General features: G+C 41.7%; 1 protein-coding gene across 3 annotated transcripts in view; it reads left to right on the forward strand.

Moving 5' to 3' along the window:
* Positions 1 to 777: 777 nt before the first annotated feature.
* The window catches only part of Gramd1c (GRAM domain containing 1C), a 72,579-nt gene continuing 52,412 nt past the window's right edge, over positions 778 to 20,944 (forward strand). For all 3 annotated transcript variants that reach the window (XM_027412644.2, XM_027412642.2, XM_027412641.2), the window contains exons 1-3: positions 778 to 917; positions 4,786 to 4,935; positions 18,395 to 18,479. In XM_027412644.2, coding sequence (XP_027268445.1) covers positions 891 to 917; positions 4,786 to 4,935; positions 18,395 to 18,479 — 262 coding nt within the window. In that variant the 5' untranslated portion in view covers positions 778 to 890. The remainder of the gene's footprint in view (positions 918 to 4,785; positions 4,936 to 18,394; positions 18,480 to 20,944) is intronic.

The following is a 20,944-nucleotide window of genomic DNA, read 5'->3' on the forward strand; positions in this document are numbered from 1 at the left end:
AATGTCTATTCTCGTTTTCAGATTCTAATCTGAATGCAGGGCTGTGCACTTGAGTGCAGTGTTGCCGAGGACGCCACAGAGCTTGAGTTACAGGAGGCTGTGAGTTGCCTGATGAGAGTTCTGGGAAATGAACGCTCTCTCAAGGACTGAACTATCGCTCCAACTCCCTCGTGTTTTTAATATAGTCTGGTAACGCTAGAGGTCAGGCTGTGCCTCTCCACAGGGTTCAATGTATATAGTTCTGGTTCTTCTAATACTTGTTGGTGCTTGCTTGGTGAGTTTTGTAGGTATACAAGAGAAACAAAGTTTTACTAGAGGCTTTTTAGGTTTTTGTTTGTTTTACTTTTTTCTTGGGAGACAGAGTCTCATGTGGCCTTGAACTACATACAATGTGGCCCAAGCTGCTGGCCAATTCATGGTCTAACCGCCTCCCTTCTGCTTGGTTTTTATGGGCATGTGTTATCCTGTCCTGCCTGTTTTATTAATTTTTAAGCGTACAGTTCAGTGACGTCGAGTACATCCATACAGGAAAACAACCCTTCTATCTGCAAGACAATAGCTTCCCAAACTGAAGTTCCAGTCCCAGAGCAAGAAGAATAACACCCCTCCGCCTTTCACAACAGATGCAGGACTCTGTGTCAGGAGTCAAGACTCATCACTGATCCCTTCTAAAATGTGGTTGACGTCCTGGCTAACAATTAGCTTTTAAGGAGTTGGCCAAAGGCAATAGTCACTAATTGCCGCCAGAGGACGCAAAGCTCTCGGGCTGAACTTGGAGGTGGGATTCCGAGGGCCGGAGCCGGGAGCGCGCGGCGGGCACGCGCCTGGCCGGCCCTCCCGACGGGGGCTCGCAGGGACGCGCGTGCGGGGTTCCGCGGGAGCGTGCGGCGATGGAGGGCGCTCTGAGGGCCCGCCAGGTAAGCGGCCTCGAGGGGCAGACTCCCGAGAGGTGGCTTCGCCGGCAGTTTCCCCGGCATAGTTGTTTTAACCGGCTCCGATTATGATAATGAATTCCTCCCTTCCCTTTCCCCTGTACTCTTTGGCGTAATTCGAAAAGTTGTTACCAAGGAAACGGTTTTCTGTGTCTCCCGCGAGCCAGTTCCCGGCTGGGCGACGGAGGGAACCGAGTGTTAAGTGCTTGAATTTGGTACCCGAAAAGCCCCAGATGTCGCAATCCCAGACCCCAGTGAGTCTGGTTCCATTGTTGTGATTTTGACTTGAAATCTCTGTCACCAGCCTCCCTTCAACCTCAGCCCTCGGTTAAAAGGACTCACAAACTTTAATCCCCAGGCTCTCAACCGAGTTTTTGGTTTCAACCAGTACTGTCGTTTACCACTTGATCTGACACATGGAAGAAGTTGGTGATTGGTCTTTGAGGTGAAAGCCTTGTGTTGCAGGATACTTGCTCAACACTGTCCTCGCAGCATTACGGTGGTTGTGTGTAAACATTTTTCTTTTAGAGAAGTATTTTAGCGTAGGGAAGCGTGCAGTTCATACAGTTGTTGCATGAACAAATGAATGGATGCATTATTACAATAGATTCACAAACATTACTATGAAATAGAATACAGGTGAACTCTATCCGTCAACTGTCGGGATAAGATACTGAACCGAGGTGTGGGTTGTGGGATGTTATCCCTTCTGTGGGGTTAAGGAGACAGGTTGAATGTGAGGGAGTGACACAGCTAATACAGAGCTCAAGCCTGTGTGAAGTGATGTGTGGGGAGGGGCCATCTGGGAAGGGCAGGGAAGGCTCACAAGGTAAAGAGAGGCTCCACTATCTAGACTACAGAAAGAGATCATCTCGGTGACAGTTTCTGCAGTTGAACAGGGGTGCTCTGTGTGACTATGGCTCCCACACCACAGGAAAAGGACACAGGCTTTCTTTATCGAGTTGTCCAGAAAAGGAAGAGGGAGAGGTGAGGTTTAAAACTAGCTTCCAGGAAAACAAAAAAATTGAATCACTTTACTCTAAGTCACCCAGGGCTTCGAGGGTGACCGAAACGTACCATTTTTTAAATTGAACTTTCATTGTGTGTGTATGCAAGTACGCACATGTATGCAGCTGCCCGGTCACTATGGAAGTCACAAGTGAACCTCACATGCCGTTCCACAGGTGATAGATACCACCTTGACATTTTGAGCTAGGGCCTCTGACTGACCTGGGGCTTATAGATTAGGTTAGCCTGGCTGGCAAGCACCTAACCTAGTATCTCATCTCTCCAGTACTATTTAACTGGATTTTATGGTAAGAAAGCCACTATGCTCCCTCAGTGACCTGAAGCCTGGAAGCAGTGAGAAAAGTGAATGTTCCATGGAAAACCTTGCTCAAGAGCTCAGAGTCCTATTTTGATAAACAAAGCCTTGGGCATGATGAGTATATCTAGAACCCTGAAGAGGGTCAAGAGTCACTGGTGAGGCCTTTGTTTTTATAGATTTAGTATATATATATATATATATATATATATATATATATATATATATATATCACATGTGTGAGCTTGCTTCATACTTTAGGGGTCAGTGCGACTGCTGGGGCACCACTCAGGCAATGGCCTGATAATCTGTAAAAATGTACAGATGCAGCCAGCTGTTAGCCAGAGCATTTCCATGTTAGTGTTAAGAGGACTTCCTGAAGTTTCAATCCATTGGACAAACCCTTGGGTCTGCCCTTTACCAGGGTGATGTCTGGCTAAGGGAGAAAGTGATAGTCCTCCACAGAGTGCTAACACTTGTAGCAGTATTGCTCAATGCTGTTCAGAAAGTGTCCAAATGCCTGCTGTTGCTCACTCCATTGAAACCAAGTTGCTTCTCTGGAAGATAAAGTCCAAGAGAGGAGTGACCTTTTCCAGTACTATGAGCTCTGTGTAAGCAGTGAGGTCAGGGGAGGCCCTGCCCTCTTGCAGTAATTATGCCACAAAGCCCAGATTTGGCTCAGTTGGGATTTTGCCTTTAAAGTCTTCATTTGATGGTGTTACAGCTGATTTGATTGTCAACTTCACAGATCTAAAGTACCAAAGAGACAAGGCACTGGGCATGTCTGTGAAAGGCTAGACTAGACAAACCCACCTAAAGTGTGGGTAGTAACATTTCATGGACTCAGATGACCACAAAGAATTTAAATGTCACTATTTATTTTTAGTGTGTGTGTGTGCGCACGCGCGAGCGCACACGTGTGCTCGCGCATGCACGCGTGCAAACATGAGCTCATGCCCTTGCCATGTTGCATGTGTAGACGTAAGAGGACAACTTGTGCAGTTGGTTCTCTTCTTCCACCACGTGGGTTCTGGGCATTGAACTGAATGAAGTCTTTAGACTTAGCAACGAAATGCCATCACTTGCTGAACCATTCACTAACCCAGGGCAGTGATTTTGATGACCAAAGTCAAAGTGAAGCACGTCCAGTAACCTTTGTTGTTTGTTTTGTGTTGAGTAACTCCCCAAACATGAGTGATACCTAGTTGGTATTGATTACGGCCACAAAGATTTGCTAGTGGATGTATTTCAGTAGATGTCGACGTTAATTCAGAACTTCAACTTCTATGTTATAGAGACACAAAAGTCAACCTTTTTGTTAAGTTATTTTAAGGACAGAGTCTGGTTAAGAGTACTTGCTATTACAGAGGACAGGGGATCAATTCTCAGCACCCACATAGGGCTCACAACCACCTGTATTACATTATATTTTAAAATGGTCTCGTTGTTTGTTCCCCAGACCATGAACCTCCGGAGGCTAAGAACTTATTCTTATTTTTGCGTTTCTAGTACCAACTAACCTACCTGGAAAATGGTAGTGGTTGGAAGATATTTGCTACATGTATGAATGATGAATGCTAGTAGCAAAACATCTGTTTGTCTTTTGTGTGCATACATGTGTTTGTGGTATGTGCATACATCTAAGGTTCAATGTGGAGTGTCTGCCTCAATCACTCCCCAACTTACTTTTTGATACAGGGCTCTCCCTGAACACAGAGATCACCATTTCAACAGCAGAGGTCCACTTGTACCCTGTCCCAGCACATGGCCAACTTATATGTGGGTTCTGGGACTTAAGGGGGGAGGCTCATTCTTGTTCAGGAAGCATATTGTCAACTGAGCCATCTCTTCAGCCTTAATTTTCATCTTTTAAGTGTTTAAACATTTTTCTTTAGATGGGGCCGGGTGGTGGTAGCACATGCCTATAGTCACAGCACTCAGCAGGCAGAGGCAGGCGGATGTCAGTGCGTTCAAGGCCAGCCTGGTCTACATCGAGTTCCAGGACAGGTTCAAAGCTACACAGAGAAACCCTGTTTCAAAAAAAAAAAAAAAACACCAAAAAAGAAAATAACTTATGGGCCTGGTGGGATCATTTAGTGGGTAAAGAAAGGTGCCTACCCCCAAGTCTGCCCACGTGAGTTTGATCCCTGGGACACACATGATGGATGGAGAGAACTGAGCCCTGGAGGTTGTCTTCTGACCCTCACTTGTACACACACACACACACACACACACACACACACACACTAATTTAAAATGTTTTTAAACAGAAAACTTAAATGAATTTTCGCCGGGCAGAGGTGTTGCACACCAGCACTCAGGAGGCAGAGGCAGACTGATCTCTGTGAGTTTGAGGCTATCCTGGTCTACAAATCGGGTTTCAAGACAGTCAGAGAAGTTATATAGAGAAACCCTGCCTCGAAACAACAACAAATGAATTTTGAAAGTAATTTATATATTTGGAACATGTTTTTCTTTCCAAATGTCATTTGTCAATAAATAACTTAGATTGTTGGCGTTTATTCACAGGCAGTAAATGAAGGGGACTCAAGCGTTGCCACGGAGCTACAGGAAGAGGCTGAAGAAAATCCTAGCCCTGTTGTGGATGAGAATAATATAGTATCGGCCAAAAAACAGGGACCGAGCACACATAATTGGAGCGGTGACTGGAGCTTCTGGGTAGTATATTTTAATCTTGAATACAAATTCTTCACCAGTTTATATAATCCTTCCCTGATTAGCTTCTAGATGTTAGATGTTGTGACTTTAGAGACCCACTGATCGTTCTCATTATTTTTTCATATGGCCACTAGAAGGCGCTGTTGCCTGGTTGATGGCATGTAATGGTCAGGTTCAGTTTCCTTGCGAAAACACTGCGGCACAATTGGATTGTACTTAGTGTTATCAGCCGAACTGGCAAGAAGCTAACATTGCATAAACTATGTTTCTAAGTCTTACTGAGAAACAAGCTATTTTATGCAATTTTCATTTAAGGAATCAGTTCCTGTGGCAAACGCGGCTTAACAATGAATGCTCTGCAGTTGTAATGGCTGGAAGATGGGTTTTTAAGTTAGGAGTTTCAGATCCATTTTAAGTGTAACTGTTATCCTTCCAGTTTCCCCACATAAAAGGAGACTGTGACTTCCCGGTAGACACATTGCGATTGTAGAGTCTTCTAGGAGAACATGTCTGTCACTGTGTGAATACTAACATTTGTTATTTTAATGGGCTCTTTCTGAAGCCAGCAATTCCTATGAGGATTTTGGTATTTGGTAGAAATATAATGCCTTACAACCAGAAGTGGGTTTAAAGAGCACTGTACGGCACCCGTAGTTCCGGTATTGGTTTATCAGAAACCCGATTTCTTGGGTATTCTGTATCCTTGAGAATAGACTTAAAAGGACATAGTGTTAACCGGTTATAAAGGTTAGTGCACAGACCCACACCACGTAGTTGGTGCACCATCAATTATGATGCACCATCCATAGATAAGCATGTTATATCTTAATTCAACGGGCAGTTCAGCAGGTTTGTTTGCAGTATCATTGCCACAAATGTGTTTCAATGTGACATTAAGACTGCTTAATATTACTAGAGTAGTAATTTTTTGGCTCCCTATAATCTAATGGAACGAACCACCTCGGCGTATAGTGTCTTAAATATTCTACTGGTGAGGAAACTCACTATGCAGCACACAGCTGTACTGTAACCAAGAGAAATGACTTTTAGGAGGCCAAAAAGAAAATTTATTTACAGTCATCTTGAAGGGACCAGCTCCCCATTTCGGCAGCCATGACAGTAACACGTGCTCGCTATGACCTTGTCTTAGTCACTAGAGGTTAGGTGCCTGCCTTGTGACAAGGAACCAATCATATGTTAGCTGGTGGCGCTATGCTTTACGACCGTGGGTGTACTTTACGGACAAGCACACAGCAATGACGCACAGAGCATAGCAACAACCCTGGGAGGGCCTATGGGCCATAACAACCAGTTGATCATTCAACACAGGGCAAGCCCTCCAAGCCTGGAGGAACACCAATTGTGAGCCTGTGCGTACCCCTAGACACTCCCCTTACGCTGCCCTAGAGATCTCTAGGCAGCTGGTTCAAACTGTCTTTTGAGAGCCATCTGCCATGGCCGGTGGTGCTAACATGGGGTTAGCTCGTTAAAAAACAATAAAGCCTCATGCAGTTTGCAGCAAGCTCTCGAATCTGCCTGGTGATTGGGGTGACCTCGGTCATGGCCTGGGACCCCGGATACCTGAGTTTTCTGGGGGTCTAACAATCTTAAATCCATCTATTTCTACCACGAACTCTACCATGTTGCTGTTTTTTCTTTTCTTCATTCTTCTGCTGACAAAGTCAGAATTGGTACAATAAATTAAGGAGGCTGAGTCCACAGAATTGAAACTCAACACGAGGATGTCCTGGTAGTATATCAGGAATGTCCCCCTGAGGCATGTGACCTGATTTAACCAAAATCAAGAATGTCAGCCATAAATGTTCAGACTCAAAGGATCCAGAGCTGTGTCTTTTCATTTTACGAAAGTTACATTTGTTTGTCTCTTTAAAAATACAACTCTAAAAAGTTTATTTTATTATTTATTTATTTTCATGGATGGAAGTAAAACCTAGGCCCTACGGCATATTAGGTCAGTGGTTTAGCATTGGGCTCCACACCTCAATCCATCAGGTTTGCTTGATAAAGGAATGAATTGTAAAGGAACAAAGCACAGGGCTGAGAAGCATGGGACAGAAAATACAAATGTATTCTGGTTTGCTAACGACTATCTAACCACAGTGAATTAGTACAAGAGTTTGCTCTGGAAAACACATAAAGAAGGATTAGAATTTTTTTTAGTCTCTTGTAATTTGGAATTGAGGCTGTATTCCTTCGTTCCGAGTTGACTCAGGCAAAAGTCGATGAAGGGTCTGGTTTCATGTGACACACATAGCTACCAAAATTTCTTCCCAGAATGCAGTGCTAGGTGGGGCTGTACTTCTTGTTACACGTATGCCTGCAGGCCAGAAGAGGGCAGCATCAGATCCCATTATAGATGGCTGTGAGCCACCATGTGGTTGACTGGGAATTGAATGAAGGTATTCTTAACCACTGAGCCATTTCTCCAGCCCCCTTACTTCCTCCTTTTAATTCCAGGGATCTAACCCATGGACTTAACAATGCTAAGTAAATTCTGTCCCACTGTGCTACATCCCCAGCCTGCTAGGTGCTCTCAGTGTGTGTGAACGTGTCTCCAGCCCTGCTGCATCTCTTCCCAACATCTGCAGTTCTGATTCCATCCTTCAGTCCCACAGGGGATGTACAACTAGAGCTGGTTCCCCAGTGGGATAGGCTAGTTGGCACCCTTCATGCCCGTGGGAGGAGCTGCTGTCATTACCAAAGCTGTGGCACAGCTCTAAGTGTCTGATAAACATGTTGGTCACAAACTTAAATTTGATATTTCAAGAGCTAAGGGAAATCAGTAATGTAGAATAATTCATATAGGTAGTGAACTTAGAGGGCAGTGTGATATAAGGAATGAATTAGATTGAAAATGGAACACAGGAAATAATGCCTGTTCCACCCTAGTGACTTTACTAGGTATGGTGACCTAGGATTTCCCACCACCCACCTGTCCTCGGTTGCATCATTTGTAAAATAGAGATTGAGTCACAATCTGACAACATCAGTGTGTTTTAGGTCAGTCAGGCATTCGGTTAAACTGAGGGGTTAATATTTGTCTTTCTTCTTGTAAGACAGGGTACCGGTATGATTAAATCTCCATAGATGACAGCGAGAGCCAAAGCTCCAGATTTTCTACTTAACTCTAGTTATCAAAGCTAGGACTCTAATATGTATTTATTTATTTGTTTTTAGAAACCACAATGTTTAGCCCTAGAACATGAGAAATGACTTTTATTTTTGACTTTTATACCCCATGGAACAAAAGTGATAACAAATGAGATAGAAAATAAAGTCAATGGCAAATAAGTAGTTATGATTTTTCTCTTTTATCTATTAGTAAAAAGTATATAGCAAAAGGAACAAAAGTTTTATTTTTCCTTACCAGCTAAAATAATGATACATCCTATGTGGGTTAAAAATCCCAGAGGACAAGTGGACAGATCTTCATGGGTCTGTTTGTTTAGTTAGTTCTCTTAGTGATGTGCAGTTAGGGACTAGCGGGAGTAGGAAGGAGCCTCTGGGGTTTTGTTTTGTGCATGTTTAAAAAATGACATGACTTTACGGGGTTGTTAGGTGCAATAGTTCTTCGGATATGGTGATGATCATTAGGCACTCTTTCTTTCTTCAGTATTTCATTACGTTCCTCTTTGAAATGTTTGTCAACTGTGTAGTCTCATTTCCTTATTAGCTAGTTTAATTGATGATTTTATTTTAAAAGTGAAAAATTATAGTTCTCTGAAATTTGTAACTAAAATTAAAGTTATAGTTTTTAAATAATTTTGATTTTTAATAATCCTAACTAATATTCATAGAATAGAGGTAATGTAAATCCTAGATATTTGATTTAGAAAGAGAAACAGGAAAAATGATAGAGCAGGAGAATTTTAAGAGTGATTAGAATTCAAATTAATAATGTCTTTTTGCTCTAAAACATAAACATTTGCATTTTGAAACACTATATTAACTAGCATAGAAAAAGCTTGAAACCAGCTTCTAGGTCGCAGTCCAGTGTATTTTTGATTGTCCAAAGAACCACGTCTTAGATCTGTCTTGCTCACTGACTTGTGGTTATGTTCACAGTACTTACAGCTAAGTTTTCCTACTTAAAAAGTCGGGATGAAAGTCAATGCAGGCCCGATGTAGTGGCACACATAGGATTAATTAATGCTGTACTATCTATTTTGTTGAAGGAGGCCCCAGAGGACTAATTAGTGTGTCTGTGACATACTTTGGCAAGTTTGGAGAAAAGATGCCCTACAGTCACGTTGTCTTCTAGGGCAAGCACAGACCATGTTTACTCAAACCTATAAAGTCTGTGCTATGTTTTACTAGGATGACATAAAAAAAAAAGAATGAGGTTGCTTTTCAGTTTATTTTTTTTAGCTTATATGTATATGTATATATATTTATATTTATATAAAAGCGATAATGGCAATATGTTATGCATCAATAGCAGCAACAGCTTTTCCAGGTTCTGCAGTCATTTGAACAAAATTGTAGAGACATCCAGCACACTCCATTTAAAAAAAAAACAAAAAACAAACAAAAACAAAAAAACAAACAAACAACAACAACAAAAACGTAAAAAACAAAATCCCAGAAAACAGCTCAGTTCTGTTACTCTTGTGGTACTTGGCACCATTTTTTTTTTTAATTAGCTTCTCAGTCATCATCTGGGAAGAAACCATTCTGAGCAACATCATTAAAAACAGCTCTGATAAAGCATGGTCACTACTATGTATCATAAAGCAGGTCCACATATGAGTGAGTACATATCATGTTTGTCTTTTTGTGATTGGGTTACCTCGCTCAGAATGGTTTCTTCGAGTTCCATCCATTTTCCTGCAAATTTCAAGATTCCATTGTTTTTTTTCTGCTGAGTAGTACTCCATTGTGTAAATGTACCACAATTTTCTCTATCCATTCTTCAGTTGAGGGGCATCTAGGCTGCTTCCAGTTTCTGGCTATTACAAACAATGCTGCTATGAACATGGTTGAACAGATGTCCTTGTTATATGAATGTGCTTCTTTTGGGTATATACCTAGGAGTGGAATTGCTGGATCTTGTGGTAGACTCATTCCCATTTTCTTGAGGAGTCGCCATACTGATTTCCACAGTAGCTGTACAAGTTGGCACTCCCACCAGCAGTGGAGGAGTATTCCTCTTTTTTCCGAATCCTCTCCAGCATAAACTGTCATTGGTATTTTTGATTTTAGCCATTCTGACAGGAGTAAGATGGTATCTCAGGGATAGGAATAGCATAACATCTTATTGTTTTTTTAAGAAACTTGATTCTAAGCTGGGCAGTGGTGATGAATGCCTTTAATCCCAGCACTTGGGAGGCAGAGGCAGGTGGATCTCAGTGAGTTCGAGGCCAGCCTGGTCTACAGAGCAAGTTCCAGAACAGCCAGGACAGTTACACAGAAAAACCCTGCCTCGAACCCCCTCCCCAAAAGAAACTTAATTCTATTTGAAAATTACTATATATATATATATATATATATATATATATATATATAATCACTATTTCATAAATTGAGGTATCTACTAGTATTTTTAGATTTAACTATAAAGAAACATAAGTTGATATTTCTGGCAATAGGAGGAAGGGCTGTTTAACTTAAATGATCATTATAGTAAAAATATCTAGAAATGCTAGCTACAGTGTTGTAAACTCTGTGTGTGAGCCTATGTGTGTGGTTGCACACACCTGAGTATATAGGTGTGAAGACCAGGGGGTGATACTGGGTGACTTCCTTGGCTATTTTCCATGTTAGTATATGTTTTTAGATTTAAATTATATATTTTGAGATTTACTTACTGTTTTTATTTTATGTGTACAGGTGCTTTGCCTGCGTGTGTGTACCATGTTTATGCAATGCCTGGAGGAGGCCAGAAGAGGGCATCAGACCCCAGAAACTAAAGTTGTAGAAGGTTGTGAGCCACATGCGGGTACTGGGAATCAAACCCTACTTTGATAGAAAACCAGCCACTGCTCTTAACTGCTGAGCCACCTTTCTAAACCAGATTTAATTTTTAAAATTTCATTTACTTTGCCTGTGTGCACATGTATGTGTGTGGGCATGTGTGCCATGGTGTGTGTAGTCAGAGGATAACTTGGGTGAATTTGTTCTATTTTTGTGGGATTTAGGGATCAAATTCAGATCACTAGGCCTGATGGCAAGTGACTTTACGACCTGAGCCATTTTGCTGGCCCCCTACCTTATTTTTTGAGACAGGGTCTCTCTCTGAACCTGGAGCTCCCTGTTTTTGCCAGACTACCCCACCCACCCGGCGCCCCAGAGTTGGGGTTACACATGTGTGCTATTATGCCTGGCTTCTTACATCTAGATGCAGGTGATCTGAAGTACTATGCTTGTAGAGCACACTTTCCCACAGCATCTTCCCAGTCCTGTTACAACGTGTTTATAATGCTTACCTGAGATTACAAAATAACAAAGAAACTATTTAGGAGCTAAAATGAAGAATGAAATGATACTGGAGTTATAGGCATGTGGGTTAATGTCAAGGCAGCCCTGAGCAATTTTCTAGTTTAACGTGACACGGGATAGGAGATGATGCCTCGACCTCACATGGGTTAGGACCAAGAATGCTTCCTGGGGCCATGACTCCTGAAGAGCTGTTCCTTCTGGGAAATGTTGGCAAGGAAAGAAATCTGCCTACATCTTCAAACTCAAGACAAAGAAACTTGTCTAGCTAAGCCTGGGCTTAGGCACAGGTAGGAGTAAGTTTCTCCCAAGAGTTTGGGAATTGCATATAATACTCTATTAGTGAGAAGAAGGAACATTGATAATGACATACTGGGGTTCCAAAACTTACAGGCTACAGCAATGGAGTAGCAGGGGGAGATTGTAGCTCAGCAGAAAGCACTGACTGACTTGCATGCACATAGCCTCAGATTTTGCTACACAGACCTGAAAAAAGCAAACAAACAAACAAAAACCAAAAACAAAAACCCAGGGCTGGAGAGATGGCTCAGAGGTTAAAAGCACCAACTGCTCTTCCAGAGGTCCTGAGTTCAATTCCCAGCAACCACATGGTGGCTCACAACCATCCGTTATGAGATCTGGTGCCCTCTTCTGGTGTGCAGATAGACATGGAAGGAGAACGTTGTATACATAATAAATAAATAAAATCTTAAAAAAAAAAACCTCCAAGCAAGGACTTAACAGAAATAGATAAAAATATGAATGGGTAACAAATTTTCAAGCACCAGGCATATTTGAAAAACAACAAATCAAAGGGCTATATGGAAAATACATGCTCATTGAAACAATGATTAAGTGGTGAAGTGGGAACTCAAAGTTCACTGAGAAAGAGTGCTCAAGAGAGCAGCTATAGATGTAAGGGGACCGTGGACAGCTACAGGCCGCAAAGGGAGTTTCAGAAGGTGCATAGATGTAAGGGGACCGTGGACATCTACAGGCCGCAAAGGGAGTTTCAGAAGGTGCATAGATGTAAGGGGACCGTGGACATCTACAGGCCGCAAAGGGAGTTTCAGAAGGTGCATAGATGTAAGGGGACCGTGGACATCTACAGGCCGCAAAGGGAGTTTCAGAAGGTGCACATGGTAAATGAGCAAGGGGCTGGAGAACCAGGAGGCTCGGTGACCCTCCCAACAGGACAACCTAAAGAACATGTGAACAGAGCTAGAACATGGTAAATGTACACAGCAAATGAGTGAAGATGAAGATTGTCTTTGGCTTTGATTTATATCATGTTCTAAGTGAACCAGACAACCACCCTAGAGGTTACAGTCGGAGTGCAAGGTGGATATTTTACAGAACACAGAATATCAACAGGAAGGAGAATTAACATTAGTTAGGAGGCCCAAGCAAAGTTGCACTGGGAAGGCCCTAGTGCTGGAGGCAGGGGAGAGGACCGAATCATTTGCAGGAGAAAGGGGAATGGTTTTCAGGCCGTGGAAGGGTCCTGATGCAGAAGGCTCACTTGAAGCCTGCTGAGGAGGTGGGTATAGTGAGTGAGGGAAACAGAAAGATTGAGGAGACTGGTCCTAGGATATTTCAGTGCAACTGCGTAAAGGAGAGCACCTTCAGGGAAGGGGAAAGACCAGAGCAGTGGATTTTGGGAGAAACAGGGATGCATATTTATCACTCGAATAGAAAGATCTAGTAAGCTATGGGATGAATGACTTACATCTTGGGATTTTGGGAGAAACAGGGATGCATATTTATCACTCGAATAGAAAGATCTAGTAAGCTATAGGATGAATGACTTACATCTTGGGAAAGGTTAAAGATGAAATTAATTTGTGAAACTTGAAGAATGATATTGAAGAGAAGGTTTGTAGACTGGATGGGGACATTTAAGGCACAATATGACAGGAAGAAATGAACTTAGATGTTTAGAATCTCAGATTTGGAAGAATAGGAATTAACAAAAGAAACTGATATTTAGCTAATGAGGAAAAAAAGAGGAAACCACAGTGTTCACAAAGGTATGGACAGGAAGCGTGTTAAGGACAAGCAGCACACTATTTTCTGTTAGGGAAGACTGGAGAGCTAGCTTGTGGACTTGAAGATGGGGTTGCTAAGGACATTAAAGAATACAGTTTGGGGCTGGAGAGATGGCTCAGCATTGAGTGTGCTGCTCTTGTAGACGCTCTGAAGTTCAGTTCTCAACATCCTTGTTCATGACCACCTATAACTCCAGCTTCAGGAAATCCATTGGTACCTACACTCATGTGTACAACTCCCCTTCCCATAATTAAAAATAAGTCTTTTTTTAAAAAGTATGATTTGACTAGTCATGGAGGTTAATGCTTTTAATCCAAGTATTCAAGAGGCAGATGGATCTCTGTGAGTTCAAAGCCAACCTGGTCAATATAGTTAGTTCCGGGATAGCCAAGGCTATGTAGAAACCCTGTCTTATCCTTTCCCCTGCAAAAGTAGAATTTGATGGCAGAAACCGACTGGCACACTGGGTTTTGGATAGTGGTTCTGATTTTCCTGTGTAAAATTTGTTATGTAGTTTTCCAAAGAAATAAAGGACTGGGGGAGGAAAATTCATAAATTATTAAAAACCTTGCCCCTGTAAGGATGACCGTGTTATAACTAAAATTACCTTTTGGCGGCTTGAAAAGGAAAAATCAGCTGTCTCTAATGGAGTGTCACTGGGTATATCAACCACACTCCAGAGCAGGCCCATGCTCAGGAGCAGTTGGCCAAAACAAAACTGTTGTGGGTTATCCACAGAAGCATAACTACAGAAGCCAAAAAGCAAGGTTAGTGCACTTAGAAACATCCCCAGAACTATGGACTTTGATGAATTATGCCTTTGTTTTAATTTTGGCAGGTGGTGCTGTCTGTATGTTGAGTTTTACAGCTTGAATGGTACTTCTGTCATAGAGTCAGTTATGCTAAGGTCTGGGGGCCTGATAGAAAAAAAGCGGACTCCATATTTTTGGGGGGCACTGTTTTGTTTTATTTTGTTTTGGTACATTTTTATTGGGTTTTTTGTTTCAACTTTCTTTTGGGTTTATTTGTTTTTTTGAGAGAGAGAAAACATGAAGTTGGGTGGGCAGGAAACGAGTTTGGGGAAGGGAAAGAATAAGATGGAAATATATTGTATGAAAAAATTTATAGGGAAACATCTTTTGGGTAAAAACATAGCTAACAAGCAATCATCTGTTAGCTTACCTTATGTAGCTATAATGAAACCATGGACAAGCTAATTCATAAAAAGAAGAAAAAGAAAAGTGCCTCTTAGTCCCAGAAACTAGCAGGGTCTACAGGCTGAGGGTCTGTGGCCGGTGAGCCTGCAGTGTGGAGTCCCATTTGCTTATTTTGTGTCTCACTTGTTGCTATGGCAGCCTGGGACCAAGTAGAAGGACAGGAGAGCAAATGGTGCCAAATTTGTTCATAAGAAGTCAACTGTATTGTAATTAACCTACTTCCAATGACAACAGTACCAGTGTCACCATCTCTCACACACTATTGTAGTAGAGAGGGAGAGTTATTTGTTTAGTACTAGACATTGAACCCAGGTCGATACAAATGCTATACCATGAAACTATATCCCCAGTCCTGGAAATTAGTGTGTGTGTGTGTGTGTGTGTGTGTGTGTGTGTGTGTGTGTGTGTGTGTGTAGTTTTATTTATAGCCCAATCTGGCCTGGAACCCACTAGATATCCCAAGACTCAAACTTGTGGTGACCCTCCTGCTTCAACCTCTCAGGTACTGGAAATACAGGTGTAGGCTCCACTCCAGGCTGCAGATTGTTTCTAAAATATGTAACTTGAGGTACCAATTTAAACCATCTCACCAACATCCCAAAACACCTGACAGAAATCTCCAAGTCTTGAGACTTGAAGACAGTTTCACTGAGAAATCTTAAAGTATCTAAAAATTAAATTTTAATTCTGCATAATCTTTCCCAACATTTAGATTTAACAAGAGCAAATCTCAATTCATTGTGTGAATCAAGTTTTTCACCACTACAGTGTTTTATAAACTACAGGTGATTTGTAGATGTTCTTTCTCAAGTTGAAGTTCCTTTGTGTTTGTGCTTTGTGGGAGGTTTGTTTGTTTTAATGACAAGTGGACAATGACTTATGTCCATATCAAGCAAAAGCTGTGATTTTTCTTTTTTCAGCTGGTTAATGATATGGATCACATTGATTAACTTTTGCCTATTAAGTCAGCCATGGGTCCCTGGTCATGCTGTATTATTGGATTTTCATATCGCTGAAGGGTATTTGTTCACACTTTAAGAAGTTTTGCATCTGTACTCCTGAGGATATTTTTCTATCATTTTCCAGTTTTGTAATATCTCTTATCCAGTTTTGATATTAGAGTAATACTTGCTACACACAAGGAATTGAGATCTGCTCTTTTTTAATTTAATATTTGAGAAGGATTGTTCAGAATTGAATTGAGTTTTTAAACATTCAAGATTTCTCCAGTGAAACTATCTAGGCCTGGAGATTTCTGTCTTGGGAAATTTGAAATCATATATTCAGTTTCGTTTTAGGTTGTGGGCCAACTTAAATGAACTATTTCCTACTAAATGAGCTGTAGTAGTCAGTCTATTTTGAGGAACCAGGATGTTCCTACAAGGTGATACATTTATGTGTATCGGAGTGTGTAGTGTCTACAGCGTTATTCTCTTTTTAATAATTAATAATCCATATATTCTCTTTTTTGCTTTTCTTCATTAGTCTTGATAGAAGTTTGTCCACTTGGTTGTTTTAAAAGAATGATCTCTCTCATTTATGTGTCCTATTGTTTTTTTGTGTGTGTTTCAATTAAAAAACAATTTATTCTTTTCTTTATTACCTATTTTTTAAATTGAATTTTTCCTCTTCTGAGTTCTTGAGCATGGCATTTAGCTCATTCCAGACCTTCCCCTCTTCCTTTTTTATCCTAACCTCTGTCATGTAGTCTGATTACATTAATACCTAGGATATGGTTGGATTTACAAATAGACATTTTGTTGTCTGTTTCTCATTTCTTGTTATATTTGCTCCTCTAGTCTCCATCTGGAGGCCAGAGGACAACCTGTGGGAGTCTCTTTTCTCCTTCCACCATTTGGGTCCTGGATATTAAGCTCAGGTCATCAGGCTTAGCAGCAAGTAGTACCTTTACACGCTGTTCTAGTGTTACTCTGTTGCTGTGACAAACGCCATGACAAAAAACAACTCAGGGAGAAAAGGCTTATTTGGCTTCTACTTCCAGGTAATAGTTCATCATTGTGGGAAGTCAGGTCAGGAACTCAAAGCAGAAACCATGAAAAAGCAGTTTGCTGCCTTGCTGGCTGGCTCAGGCTCAGCCAACTTTCTTAGAATCATAGAGACACCTGATGGGGAGTAGCACTGCCCACAGTGGGCTGGGCCCTCCTGCATCAATTCATGATAATCATGATAATCCCTCACAGACATGCCCACAGGTCATCTGATCTCCACAATTCTTCAATTGAAGCTTTCATCTCAGGTGGCTTTAAGTTGTCAAGTTGGCAGTTGAAACTAGGAAAATCCCTAAGTTCGTCAAGCATGGTTTTCTTTAGTTCTTTGAACATTTGGCTGATAATTTCTTTGATGTCCTAGGCTCTTAAATCCAATTCCTGGAACCATCAAAGATTGTATTGCCTGTTGACCTTTTCTTTCCTGTGGCTCCCCATGTTTTATAATTTTCACTGCTTGTTAGATAACTCTAACAGTGTTAGTGATACCGGAAATTAAAGGGTATGTCCAGTGAGGTCCAGGTTCTTGAGTCCTGCTACAAAGAATTCACCAGAGACATTTTGACAGTAGCAAGCGAACTAAGATGAATGTGCAAAGGAGGAGGCAGGCTGGAGCAGGCTCAAGGGTGCCATTTTACAAAGGGCCTGGGGTTTTCTGTGTGCAATTTGTCTGTTATAGGTAGCACAACACATAGAACTTCATGTGAGACATGTCATTATTATCTTAACCCACTACTTGGGATGAGATTTAGTAGTATTATGAGCCATGGATTGTCTTTAGATCCTCTGGAGTGCCTCTGCACCTGTGTCAGTTGTGCGAGCCAGTTTGGGTTTGCAACAGGTGGGGAGTCCAGCCTTCCTCTTTGCCAGAGTGCTTTTTCCATATGTCAGTTTTGTAAGGCTTTGCATAAGGCCTTCTGGGCCTTGAACCTCCACCCTACTGCCTGCCTCATTAGCATCTCTGGATTCTGATTGAATTCTCCCTGCCCAAAGGCTTGTCATTGTTGATTTTGTTTGTTGACTAGAGTAAATCTGGGTTTGTCCTACGGTGTGTGAGAACGAATATCTCTGCTGTATTTATTCTTGATTTTCTTTTCTTTTTAAGGATGACTTTCTAGGAGCCACCCTATATATTGGTCAGTGTTTACTAAATGATATACTCAAATACAAAGATCCAAAGGCTTTTCCTCCTACTGACAGACCGGTGTGTACACTAGGTAATGTGGGCAAAGTTCAAACTCTTCTCTTTTGTCCCTGTTTCTACGGATTCTCACATCTCTTGTGTTGCTAGGCAGGAATGTGTTGCTCAGGTTCTCTCTAGTGTCTCCTCCACATATCTGTGGCTTTGTTTGATCAGGATTGAGCAGACAGTGTCAAACCCACTCATTTCCTTCTAGGTCTGTTTGTCCAGGACCTTGCTAATCTCCACCTGGCTTGTTCCAGTTGGGACCAGACCCTCAGTCTGCCCAGATGATGTTAGGGTTTTCCCTTTTACTTTTAACACAACTTTTCTGCTTTCTCCACATCAGCCCAGCCTCCTCTGTCAACATAGCTGCTAGCTTGAACAGCCTGTCCCACACCCTCAGAACTCTCACACCAATGGCTTTTGAAATGTTTGTGCTTCTTTCATATAAGGGCACAATGTTGACAGAAAGTACATGATTTTGAAGTTTCGTTTCTAAGCTGTTACAAGCGGCAGTAAACAGAAATGTAAACGTTTTATTGTTTCAGATCTCCAGTTCCACCTACAAAGACAGGAATGAGGAATACAAACAGCAGTTCACACACCTGCCGGACTCGGAGAAGTTGATAGCAGGTACTCAGAGCTCTTCAGATGCAGATGAATGACAAATGGAGAGACAACTAGGGCTTCATCCCAGAGGGGGACAGCATTAAGGAGATGTAGCGCTACTATTACTTACAACACTGTAAGGAAAGCAGTATCGTCTTTTAAACTTAAGTCAGACAAACTTAAGCTGAGTGTAGACAGGGCAACAGTGATTTCCTACCTGTGAGATACTACATACTAAGAAGAAATATGCCCTTATGGCTTCTGGTACTTCCATATATGGCTTTGTAAGGAACATTTAGATTTGATATTCATCATATAATAACTCTGTTGAGGAAAATATACTTTTCAACAAGTGTACTGATAGATAGGTTTAATAAGAATATTCTAGGGATACATTTGGGAATAAGCCATTCTTCATGTTATAGTCCATGTAGAGTTTTTGTATGCAGTAGGCTTTGGGGTAGCAAATTTAGTCATTTTCATAACAGAAATGCTTTATTGTGTGTATTTGTGTATGTACTTACATATATGTGGGTTCATTGGCATATAGGTGTACTTATGTGTAGGTGGCATTTCTGTCCCACCTGGTCCCACAGCCATTTAGCCCCAAATAAACACACAGAGACTTATATTAAGTATAACTGTTTGGCCAATGGCTCAGGCTTCTTACTGGTTATCTCTATCTTAATTATTAACCCATAACTGCTAATCTATGTATTTCTACATGGTTTTATCTTACTAGAGAAAGTCCAGTGTCCTATCTTCCCAACAGCTACATGGCGTCTCTCTCTGGTGGCTTCTCTCTGCCTTCCTCTCCCCAGCATTCTCCTTGTCTGGTACCCTTGCCTATACATCTTGCCTGGCTACTGGACAATCAGTGGTTTATTCATATATGGACAAACCCCATCACATGTGTGTGGAGGCCAGGGACCAATGTTGGACATCTTCAAATCAATTCACTCTCTCTTTGAACCTGAAGTTCACTAGTTGCTACATTCCTTCTGTCTTCTTCCCCATTGCTAGTATTTTGTCTTTCATACATTTTTTTCAGTGTGTGTGTTTATTTTCAAGAAGTTATATATTTGCATTTTTTTCTGACTGGTAAAGTAAACGTGTTTAATGTTCCAGAAACTGATATGAAGGGGAGAGTGGCTACACAGGCTACACAGGGGAGAGTGGCTACACAGGCAACTTTTTGGGGTGTTGGGCTGGAACTGTATGGTATTTGGGTTGTAGTTAACATGACTGTTCATTGGTCACATAGTATTTGATAATGGTTGCATGACTGTTTATTGGTGACATAGTATTTGGGTGGTGGTTACATAACTGTTCACTGGTCACATGGCTTTTGGGTGGTGGTTCATGATTGTTCATTGGTCACATCTTTTCTGAGGCACTTGGTTGTTTAAAAATTTTTTTCTCCATTTTTAAAATTTAAATAGAAACAAGATTGTTTTACATGTCAATCCCAGTTTCCTCTCATCTCCTCCTCACTTGCTCCCCCTCAACTAACCCCTACCTATTCCATACCCTTTCTGCTCCCCAGGGAGGGTGAGGCCTTCCATGGGGGAATCTCCAGACTCTGTCATATCATTTGGGATAGGGCTTAGGCCCACTCCCATGTATCTAGGCTGAGGGAGTATCCCTCTATGTGAAATGGGCTCCCAAAGTCCATTCCTATGCTAGGGATAAGTACTGATCTATTACAAGAGGCCCCATAGATTTCCGAGGCCTCCTCACTGATACCCACGTTCATGGGGTCTGGATCAGTCCCATGCTGGCTTCCCAGCTATCAGTCTGAGGATCAAGAGCTCCCCCTTGTTCATGTCAGCTGTTTCTGTGGGTTTCACCAGCCTGGTCTGGACCCCTTTGCTCATCACTCCTTCTCTGCAACTGGATTTCAGTTCAGTTCAGTGTTTAGCTGTGGGTGTCTGCTTCTACTTCCATCAGCTGCTGGATGAAGGCTATAGAATGGCATATAAGTTAGTCATCAATCTCATTATCAGGGGAGGGCATTTAAGGTAGCCTCTCCTCTTACATTGTTAGTTGGTGTCATCCTTGTAGATCTCCAGACATTTCCCTAGTGCCTGATTTCTCTTTAAACCTATAATGGCTCCTTCTATTTTGGTATCTCTTATCTTGCTCTCCTCTATTCTTCCCCCAACTCAACCTTCCAGCTCCCTCATGTCCTCCCCACCCCTTGTTTAAAAATTTTAATAACCAATGTATCAGGATAGAATGCTAATTGTAACGATGAAACTAATTGTGTCATAAATGAGTGCAATGATTCCATCAAGAGTGGCTTGGAGCCAGGCGTTGGTGGTACAGGCCTTTAATCCCAGCATTTAGGAGGCAGAGGCAGGCAGATCTCTGTGAGTTCGAGGCCAGCCTGGTCTACAGAGCAAGTTCAGGACAACCTCCAAAGCAATACAGAGAAACCCTGTCTTGAAAAACAAAACAAAAAAAAAGAAAGAAAAGAAAGGAGAAGA

Source organism: Cricetulus griseus, chromosome 4 (genome assembly GCF_003668045.3).
Source record: "Cricetulus griseus strain 17A/GY chromosome 4, alternate assembly CriGri-PICRH-1.0, whole genome shotgun sequence".
NCBI classification, from domain to species: Eukaryota; Metazoa; Chordata; class Mammalia; order Rodentia; family Cricetidae; genus Cricetulus; species Cricetulus griseus.